The sequence below is a fragment of the Corylus avellana genome, chromosome ca7, assembly GCF_901000735.1.
Source record: "Corylus avellana chromosome ca7, CavTom2PMs-1.0".
NCBI classification, from domain to species: Eukaryota; Viridiplantae; Streptophyta; class Magnoliopsida; order Fagales; family Betulaceae; genus Corylus; species Corylus avellana.
The window spans coordinates 2,105,805-2,127,868 of record NC_081547.1 but is presented as its reverse complement, the minus strand read 5'-3'; the positions used below and the strand labels follow the sequence as shown (position 1 = coordinate 2,127,868).

Genomic DNA, 22,064 nt, shown 5'->3' with positions numbered 1-22,064 from the left:
GAGCAACACACATGTTGGATAGTATAAAATAACTTGAAATTAAAAGTAAAACAACAACCAACAAGCAACACCATATGGAACAATATCAGATCATCCCAAAAATTACAAACAACTTCAAAGATTACATTCCAAAATTATCGAAAACAACCAGTAAATAAACGAAGAATAAAAGGATTCTTGAAACTCACCATCCAAAGGAAATTCATTTTAGGGCCGGGATATAGAGAAATTAGATAATTTAAAGGATTTAAGAAGACTTGTATGAACGAAATTAAAAGAATTAATTATTCAAATAATATGATTAAAAATTCATAGTGCTATCATATTCAAATTCAAGTAAGTGTTCATATGTTATCTTGCTAAATTTGGAGCTTGAGTAATGTTTTACGAGGGCTGTTAGGTGTCCTAAGGATTCTTCTAAAATTTTTTTTTCCAAATGATGTGGTAAGCACTATTTTTCCTTAAAATATTTTCAAAGGGGAGAGAATGAAAATTTTTAAAGGAAAAAAAAAATGCTGGCCACATCATTTGGGAAATATTTTGGGAAGAATTCTTTGGGATGTCTAGCATTATACATGTTATACACAATACTTTTATTTTATTTTCATTTCACTCTGTTGATACAGTATTGTCAATCAACCATTTTTTTTTTTTTTTTTTAAATAATAACTTATCGCGAGGAAAGTGAGATAAAAATGTGGTGTATAATATTTCTCTTGGAGCTTATGGCTCAAAGAAAAGAGTAATGCTATAAATTAAATTTTTATTCCATAACTATTAATCCACAATGCTGAGTAGTAATCACACTAATCCTCGGATCAATCATTGTAAAAAATAAATTAAAAGGTTCGTTAGAATTACTACGTCAGAAATATATGATAGTTATGAGATAAAAATGTGGTTTTTAATATTATCTCAAAGAAAATTCATTTATTTAATTAGAGTGCCAATCAACCATTAATTGATTAACACGATCACCTAAAAAAAGTGATATAATAATGAGATAAAAGTGTGATTTCTTTCTCCAAATGGTAGCTCAATCGACTGTGAACCACGCCTTGTGAGGCGAAGGTCTTGAATTCCCTTCCTCCTTCCCTTGTGTTTGTGTGGACATGTCAAAAAAAAGAAGTGATTTCTATCGTATAATCTTTAATTGAAGTCATTCTTCTAGTCACTTAACTATAAAATTGAACTTTTCTTCTATAAATAATCAAATGGAATCTGTCTTTCATTCAAAAGAGGGCTTAGGTTGCTAGTTCCGCTCCTTTTTCCTTCTCTTTCGGTCACTTGTTAGGAAGACTACGAGGAAAGTGTATACCCATTTCCCACTAGGATTCCTCTAGTGGCCAAGGAAGTAGGATCAAAAGGAAAACAAAAAAGAAAGTATAAAGAAAAAGAGGTTAGAGTTGGATAAAGTTTAGGAATTCTCCTGTTGGACTTTGTGTTGGGGCTTATTAAGCTTATTAGACAAGTTTAGATAATTCCATTTAAATTTTGTTAATGTGTTCTGTTTTTTTTTTTTGGTTTGAATATGTATTTTGGGGTTACATAATTGAAGGTGAAAACTGTGTTTGTTTGATTTAAGAGTGTTTTGTGTTTTTGGTTATTTGTTAATATTTTTGTACAGAGAATATAAGACCAAAAAAAAAAAAAGAGGAGAACAAATTTTTTTTTTTAAAAAAAATGCCCAGAAATCTCTTTCTCTATTTAAGTTTGAATAAATCTCTCTATCACCAAACGACAAAGATTATAGACTTTAATCTCCATCAAAGAGTGATGTAAGTATAATGGTAGATCCTTTATTCTATTGTTTCATTTAAGATTTTTGGGTATTGAATATTTTTGTGTTTGAAAATATATGTACTTTTAAGAGGTCGTTTGGCATTGCAATTTTGTTGATTAAAAGTGCAAATTTAAACTAAATCAGAGATAATACATGTTTATTAGGAGTACGCTTTTAAAAAATTGTGATTTGAAAAACATTAAAAAAAAAAAAAAAAAAAAAGATGTTTCAAATTGCAAGTAAAGGGTGTGCTTTTAAACATTATGATTTTAAATGTTAAACTGTGATTTTAAGATTTTTAAAAGAGAAATAGTTGGAATACTAAATTTTTTATTAAGAGAGGCTTACCAAAGTAATGTGTAACTCATTTATTGGTACATGTTATATCTTAATTAATTGTTTTGTTTCTCTCCAGACTCCAATGAATGAGATCCTTAATTAATTTGAGTAATTCTAGAAGTTATTCTTGTATCATTTCAATAATGATGTAACTTTTAAAATTACCATTTAATCAAAATTTAATATTAATTAATCGCAAACCTAATTTTAAAAATCACATCATTTTTTTAATAACACTATAAAAAAAAAAAAAAAAAAAAAAAAGCCGTAATTTACCCTTCATCACCCTTCGTTCGATGGCCGTGCATAAAAGCTTCACCGCAGGTCCGCAGTCAAGTCATTCTTTTTCTTGTGCTTCTTTTTCCGGAAACAGTAAAGTTAAATCGAAAAAGGGTTTTGTTTTTTTTTTAATTAAATCCAAAAGGTGACCCCTTGATGAAGGAGTTTCCAAATTAGACTTCCAATGGGAGACGACATCTTCTCAGTTAAGGTTTTTTTTTCCCGTCTTAGAAGTTAGAACTTCTCAGCCAAGTCTTCACCAAGTTGTTTTTGTCAACTTACCGGCTAAGTAATGCCACTTCCACTATATTAGACGAGATACGAATTTCTCCTTGGTAGAGAGAAAGGGGCTGATCGTTCACACACAAGTTTGTAATATGGCACAAGAATCAACCTCTGATCTTATGTTTGTGGATGATTTTTACTTCTCGTTACTCTTTGATGAAGAAGAAGAAGAGATTTTGCCTGTGTCGGATGCCAAGTATGCGGAAGGGTTGCAGTTCCAAGAGGGTGTGATGGGCGACCTCATCACTTCTCAAATGGCAAACACCGGGGCCTCGTCATCGCCGACAATCCAAGCAATTCATCCGACCCCCAACCCAGAGCACGAGGAGGCAACAAAAGAAGCCGGAGAATCATCGCATTGCTTCTGCGACATTTGCGTGGAGAGGAAAGACGACGACCAGATGTTCAGAAACGAGGGATGCGTTCACTCTTTTTGTTCTGACTGTATTATCAAACATGTTTCCACAAAGATCCAAGATGGCATAACCGTTGTTTCTTGCCCCGGGTTGGAATGCGAGGGTGTCCTGGAATTCGATGATTGTAGGCCAATGCTTCCCAAAGAAGTGCTGGAAAGGTGGGACGAGGAGCTATGCAGAGCGCTGTTTGCATCTGAGATGATGTTTTACTGTCCTTTCAAGGACTGCTCTGCCATGTTGGTGAATGATAACGGGGGAGGAGATGTGATTAGAGAGTCGGAGTGTCCATTCTGCCATAGATTGTTCTGCGCACAGTGTCAAGTCCCCTGGCATCCAGGGGTAGAATGTGAAGAGTTTCAGATACTAAATGAGAGTGAGCGAGGAAGAGATGATCTCATGCTGAGGGAGCTTGCTCATGAGAAGAAATGGAAGAGGTGTCCCAATTGCAAATACTTTGTGGAAAAGACTGAAGGTTGTTTACACATGACTTGCAGGTCAGTTTGCTTTACTATATATTTTCTTCAAAACATGACTTGCATATAACACAATTAAAGCATTTGCTTAGATTGATCATAAATTAGTTATATAAGTAGTATAATTATGCAGGAAAAATCTATAATCATGTTGGTTATGTTATGGGATTTAAAGCAGGCACGCTGGCATACTAATTTTGGCTTCTACTCTAAGCCAAAAATGGGGGATATATTGAGATTTTCATTAGAATTTCCTGCTTGAATTTCAGAAAATTTGGGCAGGGGTGCGGGGGGTCATGGTGCCCCGGCAAGTCCCCGGCTGCCCGAAGTGCAAATCCCATTTATCCGGGCACTCGGGGGGGCCTCCACCCCCTCTCCCATTTTCTGTCTGAAGTGCAGAGTTTTGGAGGGTGGACACCTTGTCCAATTAGCCCACTTTAGTGATTTAGGCTCATAGCAGTTGCAATGGGTTTCAGATAGATATTATGCTGATAGAATTGATTCCAGTTGTCCAAGCTTTTTCCAGTATCCGTTTCTTGATGTTATTGACAGTATAGTGAGTCACATTGAATGCAAATGAGATCCTGTTGATTGTGGTTGCAGGTGTGCATTCCAGTTCTGCTATGGATGTGGAGCAGCATGGAGAAGCGATCATGGTGGTTGCCAGTGAGAGGATGTTGTTCTAAAAAAAAGTGGTTATATTAGTATGGATATGTCCAGTACTCTTTTATGTTGATGGATCTTAATATTGACAGGAAATGTTTGTACTGGTGTCAGGATGTTTATTTTGCAAGACATTATTATGGTTTGTATATGCCTTCTGCGATGCACAAAAGTGCCCAGTCATTCATATGAGGAGGACTTGAGCAGTATCAATCAGTAAAATTAGCAGATTCATGTCAAGGAAACATGAAATGTCTCCTACTGTTTGTTTGTACGAGTAGAGTGTTCAAATTTTGCTTTGGTTTGTTCTTGTTATTTTTAGTATTTTGATCCTGGAGGCCATATTCTATATTTGTTTATTTTCGTGATATAAAGTGAACCAATTATATATTGAAGCTTTATCACGTCAAAAATAAAAAATAAAAAAATTATTCAAGCTTTATACTCTCTTTTGAACCTTTTGGGAACTAGAAATGTTCATTTTGTCATCGTAGAGTTCTATGTTTGAACTTCAGTGCGCGCACACTCGAGCGTTGAAGTTGAGTGGGACCGGCGGCGCATTGAGTGTCATTATACTTACGAGGCAACCTAATTTTGTACGAACACCAAATGAGTGATCAAGTAGAGAATAACATAATTTTTTTTGAAGTTGAAGTTATTTTCCTTTTTTATTAACTTTAAAATAATACTATATATCATATTTTTATCTCAAAATATTGCCGTAGCCGTTTAAATCAAAGGGGTAGTTGCAATTGTTACATTAACATTGTGAAATATTTGTAACATAAAAATGTAATTTTTAGCGTTACTCTCGACTTTAATTACGTTTGGCTAGAAATTGACAAGAATAAGAAAAAATCAAAAGATAATTAGGGTGCGTTTGGGATTACGATTTCGTAAAAATAATCTGCGTTTTTAAAAGATATTGCAAAACGTATAGCATTTGGTATCGCGATTTAAAAATCACTTAATTTAAACTAGGAAAACAATCTACAATTTTAATAAGTGGGGTAGGAAGTGCTTATTTGAAAAAGTACGAATTTAAACCAAAATCATGAATTCGCATAACAAATATTTAATAAAAATATACTTTTTAACATGTTTTACCAAACGCCTTTGAGATTTTAAAAATTTATAATTTTAAAAATGCTATTTTTAAAAATGAGATTTTTAAAATCACACTTATTGAAACTGTAATTTCAAACAGACCCTTCAAGTTGTTACATGAATATAGTGATATTTGTAGATAAAAATGTGGTATATATATTTTTTTGTCTAGTTGCCAATGAGCTCTATTATTAACAACCTTGTTTCATACGTGGCGCCAAGTAGTCCCCGAGTCATACTCGACGATAATCCTCCAACTCCTCCAATTCCAAAGAAATGGCGCTCAACTCCTTTGCATTTCCCCTTCATTTCCTTCCGCTTGCTCCCACCGCCAAGTCCCCATATCTTTCGTTTTCTCTCCACTGTTCGAAGTCTTCTTTTCCCGAGAAAGCCGACGATGGTAAAAACGACAGTAGTGGGGAGCCCGAGAGACCCGGGAGGCTCTCCGAGCAGTCATCGTGGGAAGCCAAGGACTCTGAGGGGAGGGACTATCTCTACAGGCTAGGTAAAGAGGCTGATAACATGAATATCGCAGTCGGAGCTAGGGCTGGCGTCATCGATGACCTCTTTGCCGGCAATTTTCTCGGACGAGACTGTAAGTTTTTTCCCCTTCCTATGCCTGTTTGGTTCCTGAGAAACTATAGAAAAGGTCAGAGTCTTGAATTTCCTGAGGTTCATTGAGCAATTCAGTTATTTCGTGGTATGCTCAATATTTTTTGCAGCGGATATTGTGTTTGATTACCGTCAGAAAGTAACGAGGTCATTTGAATACATTCGGGGCGATTACTATATTGCTCCTCTCTTCATGGTAATTTTATATTTTAGTGTTTTGTTCTACTTTTGATGATTTTTTTTTTGCATGATTGTATGTGTTATTCTATAGTGTCCTCTTCCTAAATTCTTGTTAGTGAACTGCAATTTAGTGCACTAAAGTTGCTGTTTAGTACATCTTGCTATGTTCTGGCCTCCTTGACAATTGTTGGTTATGTTGTTGAGGTTCCTGCACTTCGCTTTACTATTTCTCTTCTTTTTCTCAAGATACTTTCATGTGCTGCTCTGTATCTTGCCAATTAAGATGTAGATTGTGTTTTTACGTTTTTCCATTTGCTTTTTTTTGACAGGATAAAGTTGGTAAGTTCTACAAAACTGGGCAAAGGTAAAAAAAACAGTGATGAATTATGTTAAAGCAGCAAGAAAAGTTGGTAAAAATGACCAAACTCTGGTCAACTTCCCACTGCTAGATGCATTTCTATGTTTGTTATCAGGCATACCAATGGCTATCCGCTATGTGTTTTATGTTTTCTTTAAAAAAAAATTGGTAAAGGGTGTTGAAAGCAATATTTCCTGTTTGATGTTTTGCATTGGTTTGTCCTTTTGTGGTTGACAAATATACGTTACAGTTTGTGAGACAATATGTCTATCCATGGATTCCAAATATAAGTGCTTTGTGAAATTCTTCATCTACTTCATCAGTAATTAATCCAAGGTGGGAAGAATTTTTATTGTTAATCATTCTTACAGATAATTGATGGTAGTGGCTGGGTTGTTGTATTCACCAATATCTGGGTCGCTGTATTCGCTGTTTTCATTTACATTTGATGCGAACCTTTCAAGTGTTTGTATTGAGAAAACTTATTATGTTTTCGTGGTTTGATTACTAAATTGTTTTACTTTTATTGGACTCTCTGATACTTTATGTGCTTTATAAATCATAGTTATTAAAAAATATTTGATACTTATGTTCACTTGTATATGTTTTGCTGTTGGCGCAGTAACCCACATTGTCAAGAACTACATTGCTCATCTTCTCAATACCAAGGTTCCTTTGATCCTTGGTAAGTTTTCACAATTATTTTTCATCAGTAGAAATTGCTATAAAGGAGAAAAGGGGTTGTTAAATAAAATAGATTTTGTGGGCAGTTCCTATTGCAACATACGAATTTTCATGTTCTCTTTTTCTTTTTCAATAAAACTCCTTATTACCTATCAAAAAAAAAAAAAACATATGAATTTTCATGGATTTATACCTTTCTATTCAAGAAATTTCTTAATTTTCTCAATTTAAGTTATGACCAGAGTAGCTCAATGTTAGCTATAAACTTATGATATTATTGGCTCAAGAAAAGAGAAAAAGTGAGATGCTTCTTTACACTGATGTGGTTTTTAATTATATATTTTCTGAAACATGATACAGGTATTTGGGGTGGAAAGGGGCAAGGAAAATCATTTCAGACTGAACTTATATTCCAAGCCATGGGAATTGAACCCGTCATTATGTCCGCTGGAGAGCTGGAATCCGAAAGAGCTGGTATGATGGGTTTCTAGCACAGCTTGCTTATTATCTGAGTTGTGGTACAAGTGGCCAAGGGTTGGGATGGGTTCAGGTGGGGTGGATTCTAGTTTTGTTTCTTAACAAATAAATATAGGTATAACGGGATAAAACTATGTTAGGGCGGCACCATACCAAGATTGATAAGGCTTCATCTATTTTCACATATAATAATTGATTATAACAATTCAAGCTATTCAATTGATGAAGATAATGAAAATGATAACAATGTCAAATAATGAAATTTAGTACTTCTTTCCACATAAAGAAAGGCATTCTGTTTGACCTATGCATAAGATATTTGCTCTTAACAATAAAGAAAAATACCACTGAGTTCTGTCAATTCATATAAAATGTAAAAGGTTTACTGCCTTTATTTTTGTTGATCTAATGGATGATGTCCTAGGCTGGTGCATTATCATATTTTATCCCTTTATAAATGTATAAAAAAAGAAGAAGAAGAAGAAGAAAGAGAGCAAGCTTTATTTTTCATATTGTAAAGTTATCAAAATTATGTTCTTGGTGTTTTCTTCAAACAGAAAAAAAATATACTAATAAGACAGTTTTGTTCTGTGGGCTAGTTTGAAGGTTCTAAATTTTTTGTTATGTACTTTTGTTTCAATTAAATAATGTATCATATACTTTAATTTTTGAACAATAAATGCTGTTAATTACATTTCTGTTTCAAGTTCTTTCAAGTTCTTTCAATTTGTCAATTTTCAATAAACAAATATTTTAGCTGTTTCTTTTCTGTGAGATAATAGAAGGTTTTTTTTCCCCCACTGTTTCATTTAATATTAAGCATAAATTTACGTGAAATTTAATTTTAATTAACAGGAGAGCCGGGAAAGTTGATACGGGATCGCTACAGAACAGCTTCTCAAGTGGTCCAGAACCAAGTTAAAAGTTTTACCACTTTCACTGTTGATATATGTATGTCTAGGGTTATGAAGTTAAAGGGTATTGTTTAATGTGATCTTGTGCTAGATTTCTCTCTTGTTTACTTTTCTTTGTGATATCCAAATGATTCTACCTCCTTTATTTGTTTGAAGTATACTGGCTTACTGCAATTTCCTGTGACTTAATTATGTTTATTAAAGAAAAAACAGGCCGGAAAAAGAGAGAGACGGGAGTTGAGGAAAATTGAGTGAGCTAGCTGTAACTAGGTGCAACTCATCATGAGACTGATATAAGCTGACATGCCTTCCATGCTTTCCATTCAGTCTCTAGTGCTCAGACACTCTTCTTGATTTCAATGACTTGTTCCAATATCATGTTTTCAATGTCAATCTGCAATTATGATCTTCCTTTTTATTCATGCTGTTGCACTGATGGATCTTTTTTGTGGTTTGTTCTGATCTTCTCCATGTTATCATTGTTGTTTAGTTTGATTTTTCTTGACTACTGCAGGGCAAAATGAGCTGCTTGATGATCAATGATATTGATGCTGGCCTCGGTAGATTCGGTGAGCTACTGTTTGATTTGACTCTGGTCTTTGTATCTTCTAACTCCAAGTTTTTCTTTACTTTGAAAACTATTTCACTATGCTGAAAGTATATTTCTGTTCTTATCTAGGAAACACTCAAATGACTGTCAACAATCAAATTGTTGTTGGAACTCTGATGAATCTGTCAGATAATCCTACAAGAGTGAGTATTGGACAAGATTGGCGAGAATCAGATGTCACAAATAGAATTCCTATCATTGTTACAGGAAATGATCTTTCAACTATTTATGCTCCCTTGATTCGTGATGGAAGAATGGAAAAGTTCTACTGGTACTGAGATAATTTTAAATTATGTTATTTCATTTACTTGTTTGCCTTTAAAAGAATTATATTATTTAGCTACGTTTGGGACAATACCTGTTCACAAATAGCTTTGAGAAATTTCAAGCAAATATGCCCTTTGAGGTTTGTGTGATGTAAATCTAATGTGGTATGATACCGAGGAAAACCTGGGTGTGATGCTAGGAAATTTGTGAAATTTGTGTTTGAAGCCTAGAAACTCGTCTTCTTCTCCTTCGTCCTCTTTAATTTCTAACAACTTTATCATCCTTTAAACCCTAATTCTGTAACTTTGACCACTCTTCTCTACCATAAAAATTCATTGTGATTAAACCTATTCAATCCAAATCAATTGTTCTAGCTTCTATACCTATCCCTCATACTCCCCAAGTTTTGCCAGCTAAAACCTTCCAAGAAACTAACCAAAGGACGCTCTTTGCTTTGTTCTGTCATGTTTTTACCTACTATGTTTTTTTTAAACCATGTGGTATCAACTGTTAGCAATGTGTACATTGTGATATGTTTTTTTAACCATGCGGCATCAACTATTAGCAATGTGTACATTGTGATTTTTAGAAATCTGATTCATTGTGGAAGTAACAGAGCTATGTCATCCAACCCTTTTCTGAAATATTGCTTGTGAAACAGGCAGCCTAATCATGAAGATATCGTCAATATTGTTTATCAAATGTATGAGAAAGATGGCATTTCTAGGGATGATGTTATAAGAATAGTGGACAAATTTCCTAATCAAGGTAAATACTCTGTTTTTCATGTACTTTCTGATTTGTTTACTTTTCTGTAACTTCTGTAGTGCGTGGAAGTCATTGGAATTTGAAGGTAACCCTATGACAATAACTTTGGATGTTATTATTGTATCTTACCAATATACGCAATATGCTTGCATAGGTTTTCCAGATTAGAGCAAGTACCATTTCATCATTGTCATCAGTTGTGTGATTCTTCTTATAAAACATTAAGTTGTGAGTTCCAGTCAAATTTTATTATTCTAGTCCTCTACTTTCTACATTTTTACAGGTTTTGAGGTTTCTCTGTGGTAGTTCTTCTTTGATGGTCTGAATCATGACACTTGGTTATACTTTCCCTTCTCATTTTTTTCTGTTATGCAAGTTATTTCGAGAGAAAAAGGTAGAAGGATATCTAAGGGTCTAAAGGTTTTATGTTTGCTCACGTACTTAATTGTGCATTTAATCAAATCAACACGGTTTTTACTTGGGGAACATTTAAATATATTGAATACCACTGGCCCTTAATCCTTTCTTTCATTGTGGTCCATCAAGCTTAATTTTGTGGCCTGCTTGTAGGAATTTTACTTCCTTGTTCTTTTGGTGCTTTGCCTCCACCTTTATGTTGAGGATAACAATGTCCCTACTTTTATTGGACAAAAACAAAAATAACCTTATTATCTTAACTACCTACAACTTTGATAGGTGTATCCTCATAATTTTGCAGAAGCTTTCTTCCTTCCACTTCTCATCTACCAGCAACATCTCATTCTTTGTGCCACTTTTCATTCAACACATTAATCTCATCTGTCTAACCCCTTGATTTGTTGATCTCATCGATCTTGCTTCACTATCCTCATTCAAATGAAGCCAGATTCATCATCCTCTTCAATCATTACTGTCATCAACACTGGCGATCAGAATGTTCATATCTCTTAGCCACCAATCATATCAACACCCATTACATCACTGCTTTAATCTAGCATTTGTAATGGTTTTGAGACTCTAATCCTTTAGATCTGTCCTTTCCTAAAAATTTTGAAAAAATAAAAATAAAAAAGCTAAAGCTGATAGCATGGATGCTGGCAGCTATGCTTATACACATCTGCTTGCCTACCTTTTTTTCATGATTGTCTTGGTCATTTCGATCTGGGGTATGGTTTCATGATAATATATAAATGTGTGTACACACATTATGTTATAGATGTATGCATATATGTATGTAGCACTGAGCTACAATATACACTCTACGATTCTTTATGCTCACACCTTAAACAGGAAGCAGAAAAAACATACATAGGGAGATGTGCAATAGGGATTTTAAGTGGAAAACCCTCCATAATTGAGATGAAAAGCTGTTTAATATTACTTATCAAAAAAAAAAAAAAAAAGCTGTTTAATATGATTAATCCAGTATTGAGATGAAGTATACACTTAAACTAATTTTACTGTTTCTATTCAGAAATAGCAACTTCCAAAAGCAATTTCAGAACTGCCAGGTGTTGCAAGCTTGTTTGCTTCTTCTTATCCTTGCTGTTGTTTTGGCATCAAGTTCCTTTGTATAGGTTCCTCTTACATCTTTGCCCATTTCCATGGATTATGATGGTTATAAATTCTAAATTCTTTTCTCTTTAACAAACTCTCAGTTTATGATCCCACTGGGATTTCTTTTTCTTGTGTTTTTAGGCTAACAGATATGTTGGCACATTGTTGTGCTGTTTGGGCTGTTTTTCATGTATTGCACTGAAGTCCTTGTACAAATATTTGGGCTTTTTTTTTTTCATTGTTCTCAACAGTCATGTTCCTTGTTTTACCTTGCTGAGTGAGAGTTAAAGTGTATAAATCCATTTCTGTTAGTTTAGTTTATTAATTGACGCATTCACTTTGATGATTGGGCAGCTTTGGATTTTTATGGAGCTCTTAGGTCTCGAACATATGATAAGTCAATCTCAAAGGTATATGACATCCTCCTTTGAATTGTGAAAAGACTTTTGCAAACTGTGGGATTTTTTTTTTTTTTCGGGTTTTCTCATCTATTCTCTTGCACAAAGATTGTAAATTTCTATAGCTTTTCCACCTATTGAATTCCATTATTATTATTTTTTGTTTTTGGATAAATTTCTAACAGTTTGATATCCTTGACTATGACTTATAACAAGATACGATTGATTTGATTAGAAATGCTAGGCAGTTATTTGTCTCCTTGCAGCTAAATCTGGAAGTGCCATGCCATGCTTCATATCTTCTTTCACAATGAGGCTTGTGCTGACTCACTTATGAATCTTCTTAATCTTGAAAATAAATTCCTTTTTGGTTCCCTGGTATACACAATATTTTGTGGTCTTACAGTTGACTTGACCTCCTGCATGAATGACACTTGATAAAATTTTCTCTGGGATATGGTTAGCTAATTTTCTTTATGTCTTTCGGAAGTAGTTAATTGTTGGCTCTTTCCTGCTGTTGTGTGGCAAATCCTGCCACTATATTATTAATTTAGTCCATACTTAAGGCTTCAAGTATGAATAATTACCTAGACAGGCATAAATATTTTTCTTTTGAAAATTGTTAAATTTATGTACAGTTTTTATTTACTGCTTTTACATTTTAGTGGATCGATGATATTGGAGGTGTTGAAAAACTTGGGGACAAATTGCTTAGACGAAAAAAGAATGAAAAGCTTCCTGTATTCACTCCCCCAAAGGTGAGTAATTATCATATCACTACTATTTTCTATCCAAATCCGCTCTTTTTCCAGAAATCCTTGTAGTATCAAGCAAGTTCTAGTTGATCAGTTAATTTATTAATTTGGTTTATTGAGCAATGACTTCATTCTCTTCCCATCAAAACTGAATATTAAAAGGCAAATCGTACATATTGTAGAGCCCTATAAATTTTACCCGTATATATTTCTCCACAGAATTATTATAAAGGAATATAAGAAAATAGTATATATTTATATAAGGGTTAATTGTTGCTATCTACCTTAAACTTACTAAAATGTTTAGGGAAATTGTTCTGCTTGATACTAGATTGATGTTAGAAAAGGGTTTTGGTGATAGAAGGAAACTGTTTGCGATATTACTTATCTTGTAAGGTACACAGAACCATAATAATTGTTATTGCCATCATGTTACTGTAAGCTTCTATTCATGTATATATTGTGAACGGACAGCCTAAATGCCCTGGGCGGAACCACGATGACGTGCACCCTCCCCACCCCACCCCCCCAACAAAACTGAGCTTCCTTCGACAATATCCGATAAGTAAATGATATAATGAAATTCTGTAGAACTTCAAAAAGTAGTAGTAGTAACCAGAGCCACACTGCTGTATTATTGATATCATCCTTTCACTGGTATTTCTCCGTTTCTATTGTTAGCACTCAGCTTCATTATTTTTTATTTTATTTTTTTGTTGGTGGTGTTGTTATTCCAAATATCATTTGATATATCTAAAATTTGTATATGAGTTGGGTGACATCAATGTGTTTGTACAGCAAACGCCGGAGGCTTTACTTGAATCAGGGTGCTCGCTGCTCAAAGAACAGCAGCTGGTAATGGAGAGTAAACTCTCCAAGGAATACATGAAGAACATTGATGACTAGAAAGTAGGGCTTTGTTGAACGTCTTCTGTTATGTTATTATTCTATGAGTACAACGTTATTGATTGGTTACCCTTCATTGGTTTATACTGAGATCGCTCTACAGGAAAAAGTTAAGCTTGTGTCAAACAAGTTTGAGCATGTCAGAAACTGTGGGAAGATAGGTAATCCTATAGATTTAGGCAATAAGTTAAAAAAAAAAAAATGTTGAATATTCTTTTTTCTTTCCTCTATGATTCGTTTTTAATATCGTTACATGTAAATCCATACAACACAAAATCAGAAATGCACCCTATCTCGGCTAGACCATCTTACTGGAGTTATAATGGAATGGCAAAATGTTTTGTTGCCCCACCCATCATATTGAACCATGGCTACTATTTCCAGACGAAATTGGTGGCTCACCCAAGTTCTATTTTTTAAATTGTAATGGACTTCTAGAAGAAACATAAACGAGTTGAAGAGAGAAGTGCACGATTGCACTCCCCCCACGACGATTGGACGACAATGGGGACACCTTCATTGACCCAAGCTCTTCCTCACCCTCACTATGCATCGGTTGAAGACAATTACAAGTGGCTCCAAGGTCGACTATGATTATGACGAATCAACAACACCCCCATAATGCGACAAAGATTCTGTGACAAGACAGAAGAATGGAATGGGGGCGTTTATATGAAATGAAAACACCTATAACAAATAAATAAAAAATGATATGATGTTTATACCAACTATACCATGTCATTTTGCGGAGCCTAAATCACACTACAAGCATCAAAATTGACGTTTTTTTTGTATTGTCACTGCCTTTTGTTTTATTGTTACGAGTCTCCTTCAATAAGTAAGTACACTTTCAAACATAGATGATGATGTCAAAATGAGTGATATACGAAGTACTTATCAAATACGAGAGTAAATGTGTTTGCATTTGTCAACGGACAAATAGAAAGGAATCCATCAATCTTTCTTTGACAGGTGCTATTTGATAGACCACAGATAAGCTCGACAAATCCAAGTCGGAAAAACGGATTTGGGAGCCTAGGTTTCAGGTCTGGATGATAAAGCTTGAACCACAAGTCTCAACCATACAACGAAAGCCAACACAAAGGAACATAACAAAGAATAGACGATTGAATTTGCCTAGAAGGGGAATCCCGGATAGCTTGACAAGCCATAGCATAACCGCTACTCAAATAAAGACAGCAACTCCCGCTAAAAGAATGTAGTGATTGTCGCACTGTGGATAACTAGGTCGTGATTTCAATCCAACTAAAATTCAAATATTTCATAATCCTTCCAAGACCCAAAACTCACCCTCTATATAAGACAAGGTCATATTAGCATTCTAGGTACCCCCAAACTCATATGAAAACCCTTGCCCTCCTTTTGAACATTATGCAGTTTCCTTTGTTGGCTTAAAGTATCGAATAGTTCTCCCGTCAGCAAGTCTTTGACTATCGTCACTTATTTTGAGGGTGTCCGAGAATTTGATTGTATGATCAACTACATCACCACTACTATTGCCAATGCAAATTCTCAACAACCATAAGATTTTTCACTCATATTACTTTCCTAATTCTTCCCACTCCCTCTCGCCAAAAGAATAAAAATTGTATTTACTTGTGGATGTCTTGTATTGTATCCAACGAATCATATATTATATATAAAAGTAGAAGTTTTAAGAGAATAGTTTAGAATTGTGACAAGTGGCAATCTAAATGCTAACAAGTGTCCGTACAAGTTTAGGTTTTTTTCCCAAGTGAACAGTGCTCTTATGTATTTAATATGTTAAGGTTTTTTTCCACTGACTTAACCTGTTATAGAACTGAGTTTAAAACTCCCCACCATCTTGATGGAATTTGAAATTTGTACCTCTAATCAAATCCTGCCCTGTTCTTAATGATGGATTTTGAAATTTGTAACTTCTACAAGTTCTGTTTTCAAAATCATTTGAACCCAAATCTATTTTATGTTGTTGCTTTGTCAAGAATGACGTAACTCCTAATCATCCATATTCTCATATATATGTTTGACATAAAAAATAAATAATAAATAATAAAATAAAAATCTTACAGAGGGGAATGGTGGTGTTGTTCATGATATTCTTTTGAACAATTTTTAGTGGTGAGAATAAACCAGATAATCCACATTTCATGGAATCCAATGCTTAACTTTAAACATGGGATTGTTTCCTACTCTCACTAATCCAAACTATAGCATCTAAACCAGTCATGCCTTTCAAAAGTTTCAGTGAAAGTAACTTTCCCATTGCAGGAGGCTCTTGATTAGTGCAGTGGAATGGAATATGAGGACTAGTTGCTTGCAAATGCTACAATAAGAAGGATAAGCACTTACTTACAGTTCTTATCTTGTCTATTTGGTTTTAAGACAAAAGCATGGATGTGAGATAAAGAAGGGTGCTCATCATTTCGACACGTAGGTTGCAAGATATTCTACATTTGTGATCACTGAAACATCATGTCATTGTGTCTTGAATAAGGTACATGCACTCGTTTGGTGGGATCCGAATCTCCAACAATTTGCTGTTCGGATTGCTAACAAATATGAAAGAGTTTTTATAGAACTCACATGTTCAAATATAAAAGCACTCTAATACTTACTGTCCAAATTACTAACAATTTAAACAATAAAATTACTGAAAATCTCTATCTCAAAATATGCTTCGAGCGGATCAAATTATGTTTCATTGTGTTGTTATTCAAAGCAATATGATAGGCGGAAATGGCATTCCTTTACAAGCGCACACACTATCTTTAATGCTATGACTCTTTATGTTTTTTCTTTTTTTCACCAAAGGTGCTCTTTTCATTATGCTCAATTGTGGTATGGGCCTGCTGATATACCATCTCGTTGTGTTGACATTATTCAGTCCAAGAATAATCCCAACGGGGAAAGTTGATTATGATGAAGAAATTGAGCAACCCCTTCACTTCAACTTTCTGCAAAGTTGAGAGAATAATCTTTACACTTCCTCCCACGACATGTCTGTCATGTAGTCAACTAAGTGCTATTGTTGTTGGTGTCGAAACTGCCGTTGACTGTTGTTATGATCTAGTTGATGCTTTTCTTTTTAAAATGCTAGAATTACAAATTTACTTAAGATATTAACTAACTAATTAATATGTTAATGCTTATCTTAAAAGCTTGTAGGAAATGATGAATTTAAACATTTATTCTAACATGCTATAACTTATTTATATGTATATTTATTCTTATTTTGTTAGAAATATCACTCACGTAATAGAATTTGGACCCCCTCCGGTTTAAGTTAGTTTTATTTGAAGAGAAAAATTGTCCAACAATATGAAATGTCAATTTTACCCTTATAAATAAAACTAATTGGATCCCCGCCCGTTCAAACGAGGATCCTTGTCCCACGCAATAGGGATTAGGATCCTTTACCTCATGAATGTCCCTAATATATATATATATATATAGCTTAAATTATGAATATAGTTTATTTAATTAAGCTAGTCTTTGCCACCCATAATGATCACATGAATAGGTATAATACTATAATTAACATGAAACCTTTTTTTTTTTTTTGAAACAAGACAGGCTTGAAGACTGCTCTATATTTAGCACTATATTGGAAAAGTAACCTCATTTATTTAATACCCAGAATTGGATTATAACTTCCTAATCCGAACAAATCGAGATGCAAACAAAGAATATCTCCCACTAATGCCTATAAATCAGTTAGAATAGGTTGATTACTTGATAGACCGGTACAATCAGTTTACTGTCGGATTAATACATTATTAACCTATTATTATTAACGTCATCATTATCGTCGCATGATGTTATTTCCGCATTAATTTTCAATTCCTCTATACCATTACCATGAGAGGAGAATTGGTGGAACCTTTTGTGGGTCTTATCATGTTCCAAAGAAAGAATATTATATCTTTATAAGAATATCTTTTTACTTTTCATCATTATTAGTATTAATTAGTATTATTGTCAGGGATCATGATCTCATTTCAAGCGAAATGGAGATATCTATTTTATGGTCCAAATTAAATTAATAAAATTTAAATGTAACAAAACTAAATCTTAATCTTTAAATTAGAAAAAAGTTTAAGCATTGAACGTATGATTTGGTTATCCACTATATATTAGTTACAGCTAAATGAACAATTAATAAAATCATATTTATGAGATTAAGATTAAGGTGGTTAGGAGAAATGGCCCAGGTAGGACTAATAATAAAAGAATCTTGAAAGCCCTTATAGTTTGGTTGCTCTTTAAACCACTCCTTTTACATCACCCAATCACCATTTGCCACATCATTCATTTAACAAACAACAAACATGCAAAAAAATGAAAATGAGCTCACCCACACCAAATCAAAATGAGAAATACCCGGCAAACCCAAGAAGACCCACACCCCGACGCTGAGATCCACGGCGTGGGGCATGACCCACGGGTTTGACCCGCCTCAAATTCGCCCAAAATCCGCCTCAAAACCGGTTTTTAATGCCCAATATCTGTTTCTAATGACTCAAAATCTGTTTTTAATGCCTCAAAACTCGATTTTGGATTCAAAACTAAAATTTAGAAATTGAAGGTTAACCCTTTAGGGATTTTATGTCACAAGTATTTTGATAGAAGAAAAGGAATGGTGCGCAGGAAGAAGAATAAGAAAGCTTTAAGCTGGGAGAAATAAAGGTGCAGTGCGTGGCAGCTTGGTAAGAGATTAAGTGAAAGAGCAGTTGGGTATTTGACATGTGGAGTCCAGCTGGCAGCAACTGCTTAACTGATTGTAGTTGTAACTAATTGAGTTTTATTCCTCTGTGAGAAGCTCTATTGTAACACTGCCTAGGATATAAAAGCTGAGTGGTATTCTTTTGGGATTTACGGAAGCATTCAGTTACAATTGTAATTCATTAGCTTAGCAATTGTAGAGTCGTTTAGCTAGCTAGTTTTCGATTGTAATCCATTACCAGTGATTGAATAAAGATCTGTTTCACATTCTTTTCTCAAGAGAATTTCCTTAAATCAAACACTAGTTCCTCTTATTTTCTGGTGAGAGCAAATTGAGTGTTACAAGTGGTATCAAAGCAGCACCTTCCTGAAGTAAAATGGCAGATGGTACTCGGATGAATCAGATGGCAGAAAATATAGCGGGAATCAGGAAGCAGCTCGAGAAGCATGATAAAGAATTGGAGCGAGTTGAGAACCAAGGAAAACAGCTTTGTGCTGATTTGAAACAGGATAATGAGAAAAGGTTTGAAGAATTGATGTTCAAACTTACTCATCTTACTGATGTAATGGAAAAGCAAAGGAGTCCAAAAGCATTGAAGCTTGGAGGTGATACAATTGGCAAAACATCAGGAGTTGAAGAGAAGAATTCACAGTTTGTTTCACAAACTGCGGGGGGAAAGAATAAAGAGGTGTTGAGAGAGGAAGTTGATTTAAATGGAGGGAATGGTTCAGTACCTTGGCATAGAAGAGAGGAAGTTGATGTACCTGGAGGAAGTGGTCCAGCACCATGGCAGCGAAGATCTCATTTTCCTCAACATTATGGAGAGTCTCCTCAGTTTCCTCATATGGAGAACAGAGAGGGAAGGGGGCACTGGCAGCAAGGCTTGTATGATGAGTATAATTCATTAGCCCCAGAAGGAAAGCTGGAGGGCAGATATTTCCCACATGCACAGAGGCACATGAGAAGGCAGTATACAGAAGATAGAGCCTATAGAGGTGATCAACAAGGGGATGATCAATTGGCTATTATAACCAGGTCAGTAAGAATTGAATTTCCTAAGTTTGATGGTATTGATCCTTCTGGTTGGATTTATAAGGCCAATAAATTCTTTCATGTTCATAACACTTCTGATTACCAGAAGTTTTTGCTTGCTTCTATTCATATGGAAGGCAAAGCATTAGTTTGGTTTCAAGACATGGAAATGTCGGGTTGCTTGCATAATTGGACTGTTTTAACTCAGGCACTATTAGAAAGGTTTGGACCTTCGGGGTATGATGATCCTATGGAAGCTCTTTCTAAACTGAAACAGACCACTAGTGTTGATGATTATAAGGAGAGATTTGAGGCTTTGTCCAATAGAGTGAGGGGAATTGATGATCACAATAGGGTGAGCTGTTTCTTAGGAGGGTTGAAAGATGAAATCAGGCTTCCTGTTCGAATGTTTAAGCCTCAGTCCCTGTTAGCAGCTTATGGTTTGGCTAAGGTTCAGGAAGAACATGTATTAAATGGGAGAAGGTTTAAGGGTTCTGGTGGAAATTTTTCAAGCCCTAGCATACCACGGGGTGGGGGGGTTAATAGTCAGAATTTAACCTTAGGAACTCCTAAAGCCACAGTTCCTGTCCAAAAAATTTCTCAAGCACAGATGGAGGATAGGAGGAGAAAGGGATTGTGTTATAATTGTGATGCTAAATGGCAATATGGGCATAAATGCCAAAACCCTAAACTCTTTCTGTTAGAAGGATTGGATGAGTTAGAGGTGTTACCTAACATGGAAATGGAGAAGGAGGATTTGATGGAGGTTAGCTATGCTGAAGAGAATCCTGAAACCTCTTTACATGCTATTACAGGCAGTCAACATCCTAAAACTATGAGACTTGTAGGATGGATTGGAACTTTGAAAATTATGATTTTAGTGGACAGTGGCAGTACTCATAATTTTGTAGATTCCTCAATCTGCAAGAAAATTAGTATGTCAATATGTAGAGAGCAGAGGATCAAAGTGAAGGTGGCTAATGGGGAAGAGATTTTAAGTGAAGGGAAGTGCACTAATCTGACAGTTCAGCTTAAGGAATTCTCTTTTTTAACTGAAGCATTTGTCATTATGTTAGCTGGTTGTGACATGGTTTTAGGAATTCAGTGGTTGGTAACCTTGGGGTCAATCACTTGGAATTTCAAAGATTTAACCATGGAGTTTACTTTGGGGCAGAAAGTAATTTTGTTACAAGGGTTGGTTGCCCCACAATTATGGGAGGAGGCACAAATGGATAACTCTATGCAGAAACATTCGAAAGGATTGCTGTTACAGTTGCTTGACAGTGTGGAGGATACAGAAGCAGTACCTAAAGGGTCAGAATTGGAAGGTTTACTAGCTGAGTTTTCTGACATCTTTGCTGAACCTAAGAGTTTACCACCTCATAGGTCTCAAGACCATGCAATTGTGTTGAAGTCAGAAGCTAAACCAGTTTGTGTGAGGCCTTATAGGTATCCGTACTTTCAGAAAACAGAAATTGAGAAAATAGTTAAGGAGCTATTGGAGTCGGGGGTTATTAAGCCATCTCAAAGTCCTTTTTCTTCTCCTGTGTTGTTGGTAAGGAAGGCTGATGGCTCTTGGCGGATGTGTATGGATTATAGGGCTTTAAACAATGAAACAATCAAGGATAAGTTCCCTATTCCTGTGATTGATGAGTTATTGGACGAATTACATGGCTCTAGGGTATATTCTAAGTTGGATTTGAGGTCAGGATATCATCAGATTCGGGTGAAGAAGGAAGATGTACATAAAACAGCATTCAGAACACATGAGGGTCACTATGAGTTCTTGGTCATGCCCTTTGGTTTAACCAATGCACCATCAACTTTTCAAAGTTTGATGAATGACATTTTCAGGCCATATTTGAGGAAATTTATTTTGGTGTTTTTTGATGATATCTTGGTTTACAGTCCTAATATGGATCTACATTTGCAACATCTGCAAGTTACCTTGGAAGTTTTGAGGTCTCATCAGTTGTTTGCTAAGAGAAGTAAGTGTAGATTTGGCTGCTCTGAAGTTGACTACTTAGGTCATCTGATTTCAGCTGAAGGAGTGAGGGTTGATAGCAAGAAGTTATCTGCTATGGCAGAGTGGCCTAGACCTAAGTCTTTGAAAGCTTTAAGGGGATTCTTAGGTCTTACAGGATATTACAGGAAATTTGTTAAAGGTTATGGTTCTATTGCAGCACCATTAACTGATTTGTTAAAAAAGAATGCTTGGCAGTGGAGTGAAATGGCTGAAACAGCATTTGAAGAATTGAAAAAAGCTGTGGTGAGTCCTCCGGTGCTGGTTTTACCAGATTTCAATTTACCATTTGTAATTGAATGTGATGCTTCAGGTAGAGGAATTGGGGCAGTTTTGATGCAACAACAGAGGCCAATAGCTTTTTTCAGTCAGGTATTAAAAGGAAGGTTTTTGTTGATGTCTACATATGAGAAAGAGTTGCTTGCTTTGGTGGCAGCAGTAAAGAAGTGGAGGCCATATCTTTTAGGACACCC

The 22,064-nt window shown here is 35.1% G+C and overlaps 3 protein-coding genes across 3 annotated transcripts in view; all 3 read left to right on the top strand.

Annotated features, from left to right (window-relative positions):
• The first annotated feature begins 2,567 nt into the window (after positions 1 to 2,567).
• LOC132186565 (E3 ubiquitin-protein ligase RSL1-like) lies at positions 2,568 to 4,538 on the top strand. Its single transcript, XM_059600543.1, has 2 exons — positions 2,568 to 3,596; positions 4,179 to 4,538. The coding sequence occupies exons 1-2, from the start codon at positions 2,779 to 2,781 to the stop codon at positions 4,243 to 4,245; spliced, it is 885 nt and encodes a 294-aa protein (XP_059456526.1). The 5' UTR covers positions 2,568 to 2,778; the 3' UTR covers positions 4,246 to 4,538.
• A 1,037-nt stretch (positions 4,539 to 5,575) lies between these two features.
• LOC132186346 (ribulose bisphosphate carboxylase/oxygenase activase, chloroplastic) lies at positions 5,576 to 13,894 on the top strand. Its single transcript, XM_059600274.1, has 12 exons — positions 5,576 to 5,940; positions 6,068 to 6,153; positions 6,467 to 6,476; positions 7,118 to 7,180; positions 7,540 to 7,653; positions 8,512 to 8,573; positions 9,085 to 9,139; positions 9,250 to 9,451; positions 10,109 to 10,215; positions 12,106 to 12,161; positions 12,815 to 12,907; positions 13,703 to 13,894. Exons 1-12 carry the CDS (start codon positions 5,622 to 5,624, stop codon positions 13,808 to 13,810), a joined length of 1,275 nt encoding a protein of 424 aa, XP_059456257.1. The 5' UTR covers positions 5,576 to 5,621; the 3' UTR covers positions 13,811 to 13,894.
• A 5,018-nt stretch (positions 13,895 to 18,912) lies between these two features.
• The window catches only part of LOC132186493 (uncharacterized), a 3,832-nt gene continuing 680 nt past the window's right edge, over positions 18,913 to 22,064 (top strand). Inside the window, exon 1 of the mRNA XM_059600471.1 lies at positions 18,913 to 21,963. Within this exon, the coding sequence (XP_059456454.1) occupies positions 18,913 to 21,963 (3,051 nt within the window). The remainder of the gene's footprint in view (positions 21,964 to 22,064) is intronic.

Excerpts from the sequence above, each read along its gene's own strand:
- LOC132186346 (XM_059600274.1), top strand. The coding sequence starts at position 5,622 with ATGGCGCTCAACTCCTTTGCATTTCCCCTTCATTTCCTTCCGCTTGCT. Across the intron at positions 8,574-9,084 it reads CTCAAGTGGTCCAGAACCAA|GGCAAAATGAGCTGCTTGAT; the intron begins GTTAAAAGTTTT and ends TGACTACTGCAG. Across the intron at positions 9,140-9,249 it reads TGCTGGCCTCGGTAGATTCG|GAAACACTCAAATGACTGTC; the intron begins GTGAGCTACTGT and ends GTTCTTATCTAG.
- LOC132186565 (XM_059600543.1), top strand. The coding sequence starts at position 2,779 with ATGGCACAAGAATCAACCTCTGATCTTATGTTTGTGGATGATTTTTAC. Across the intron at positions 3,597-4,178 it reads TGTTTACACATGACTTGCAG|GTGTGCATTCCAGTTCTGCT; the intron begins GTCAGTTTGCTT and ends TTGTGGTTGCAG.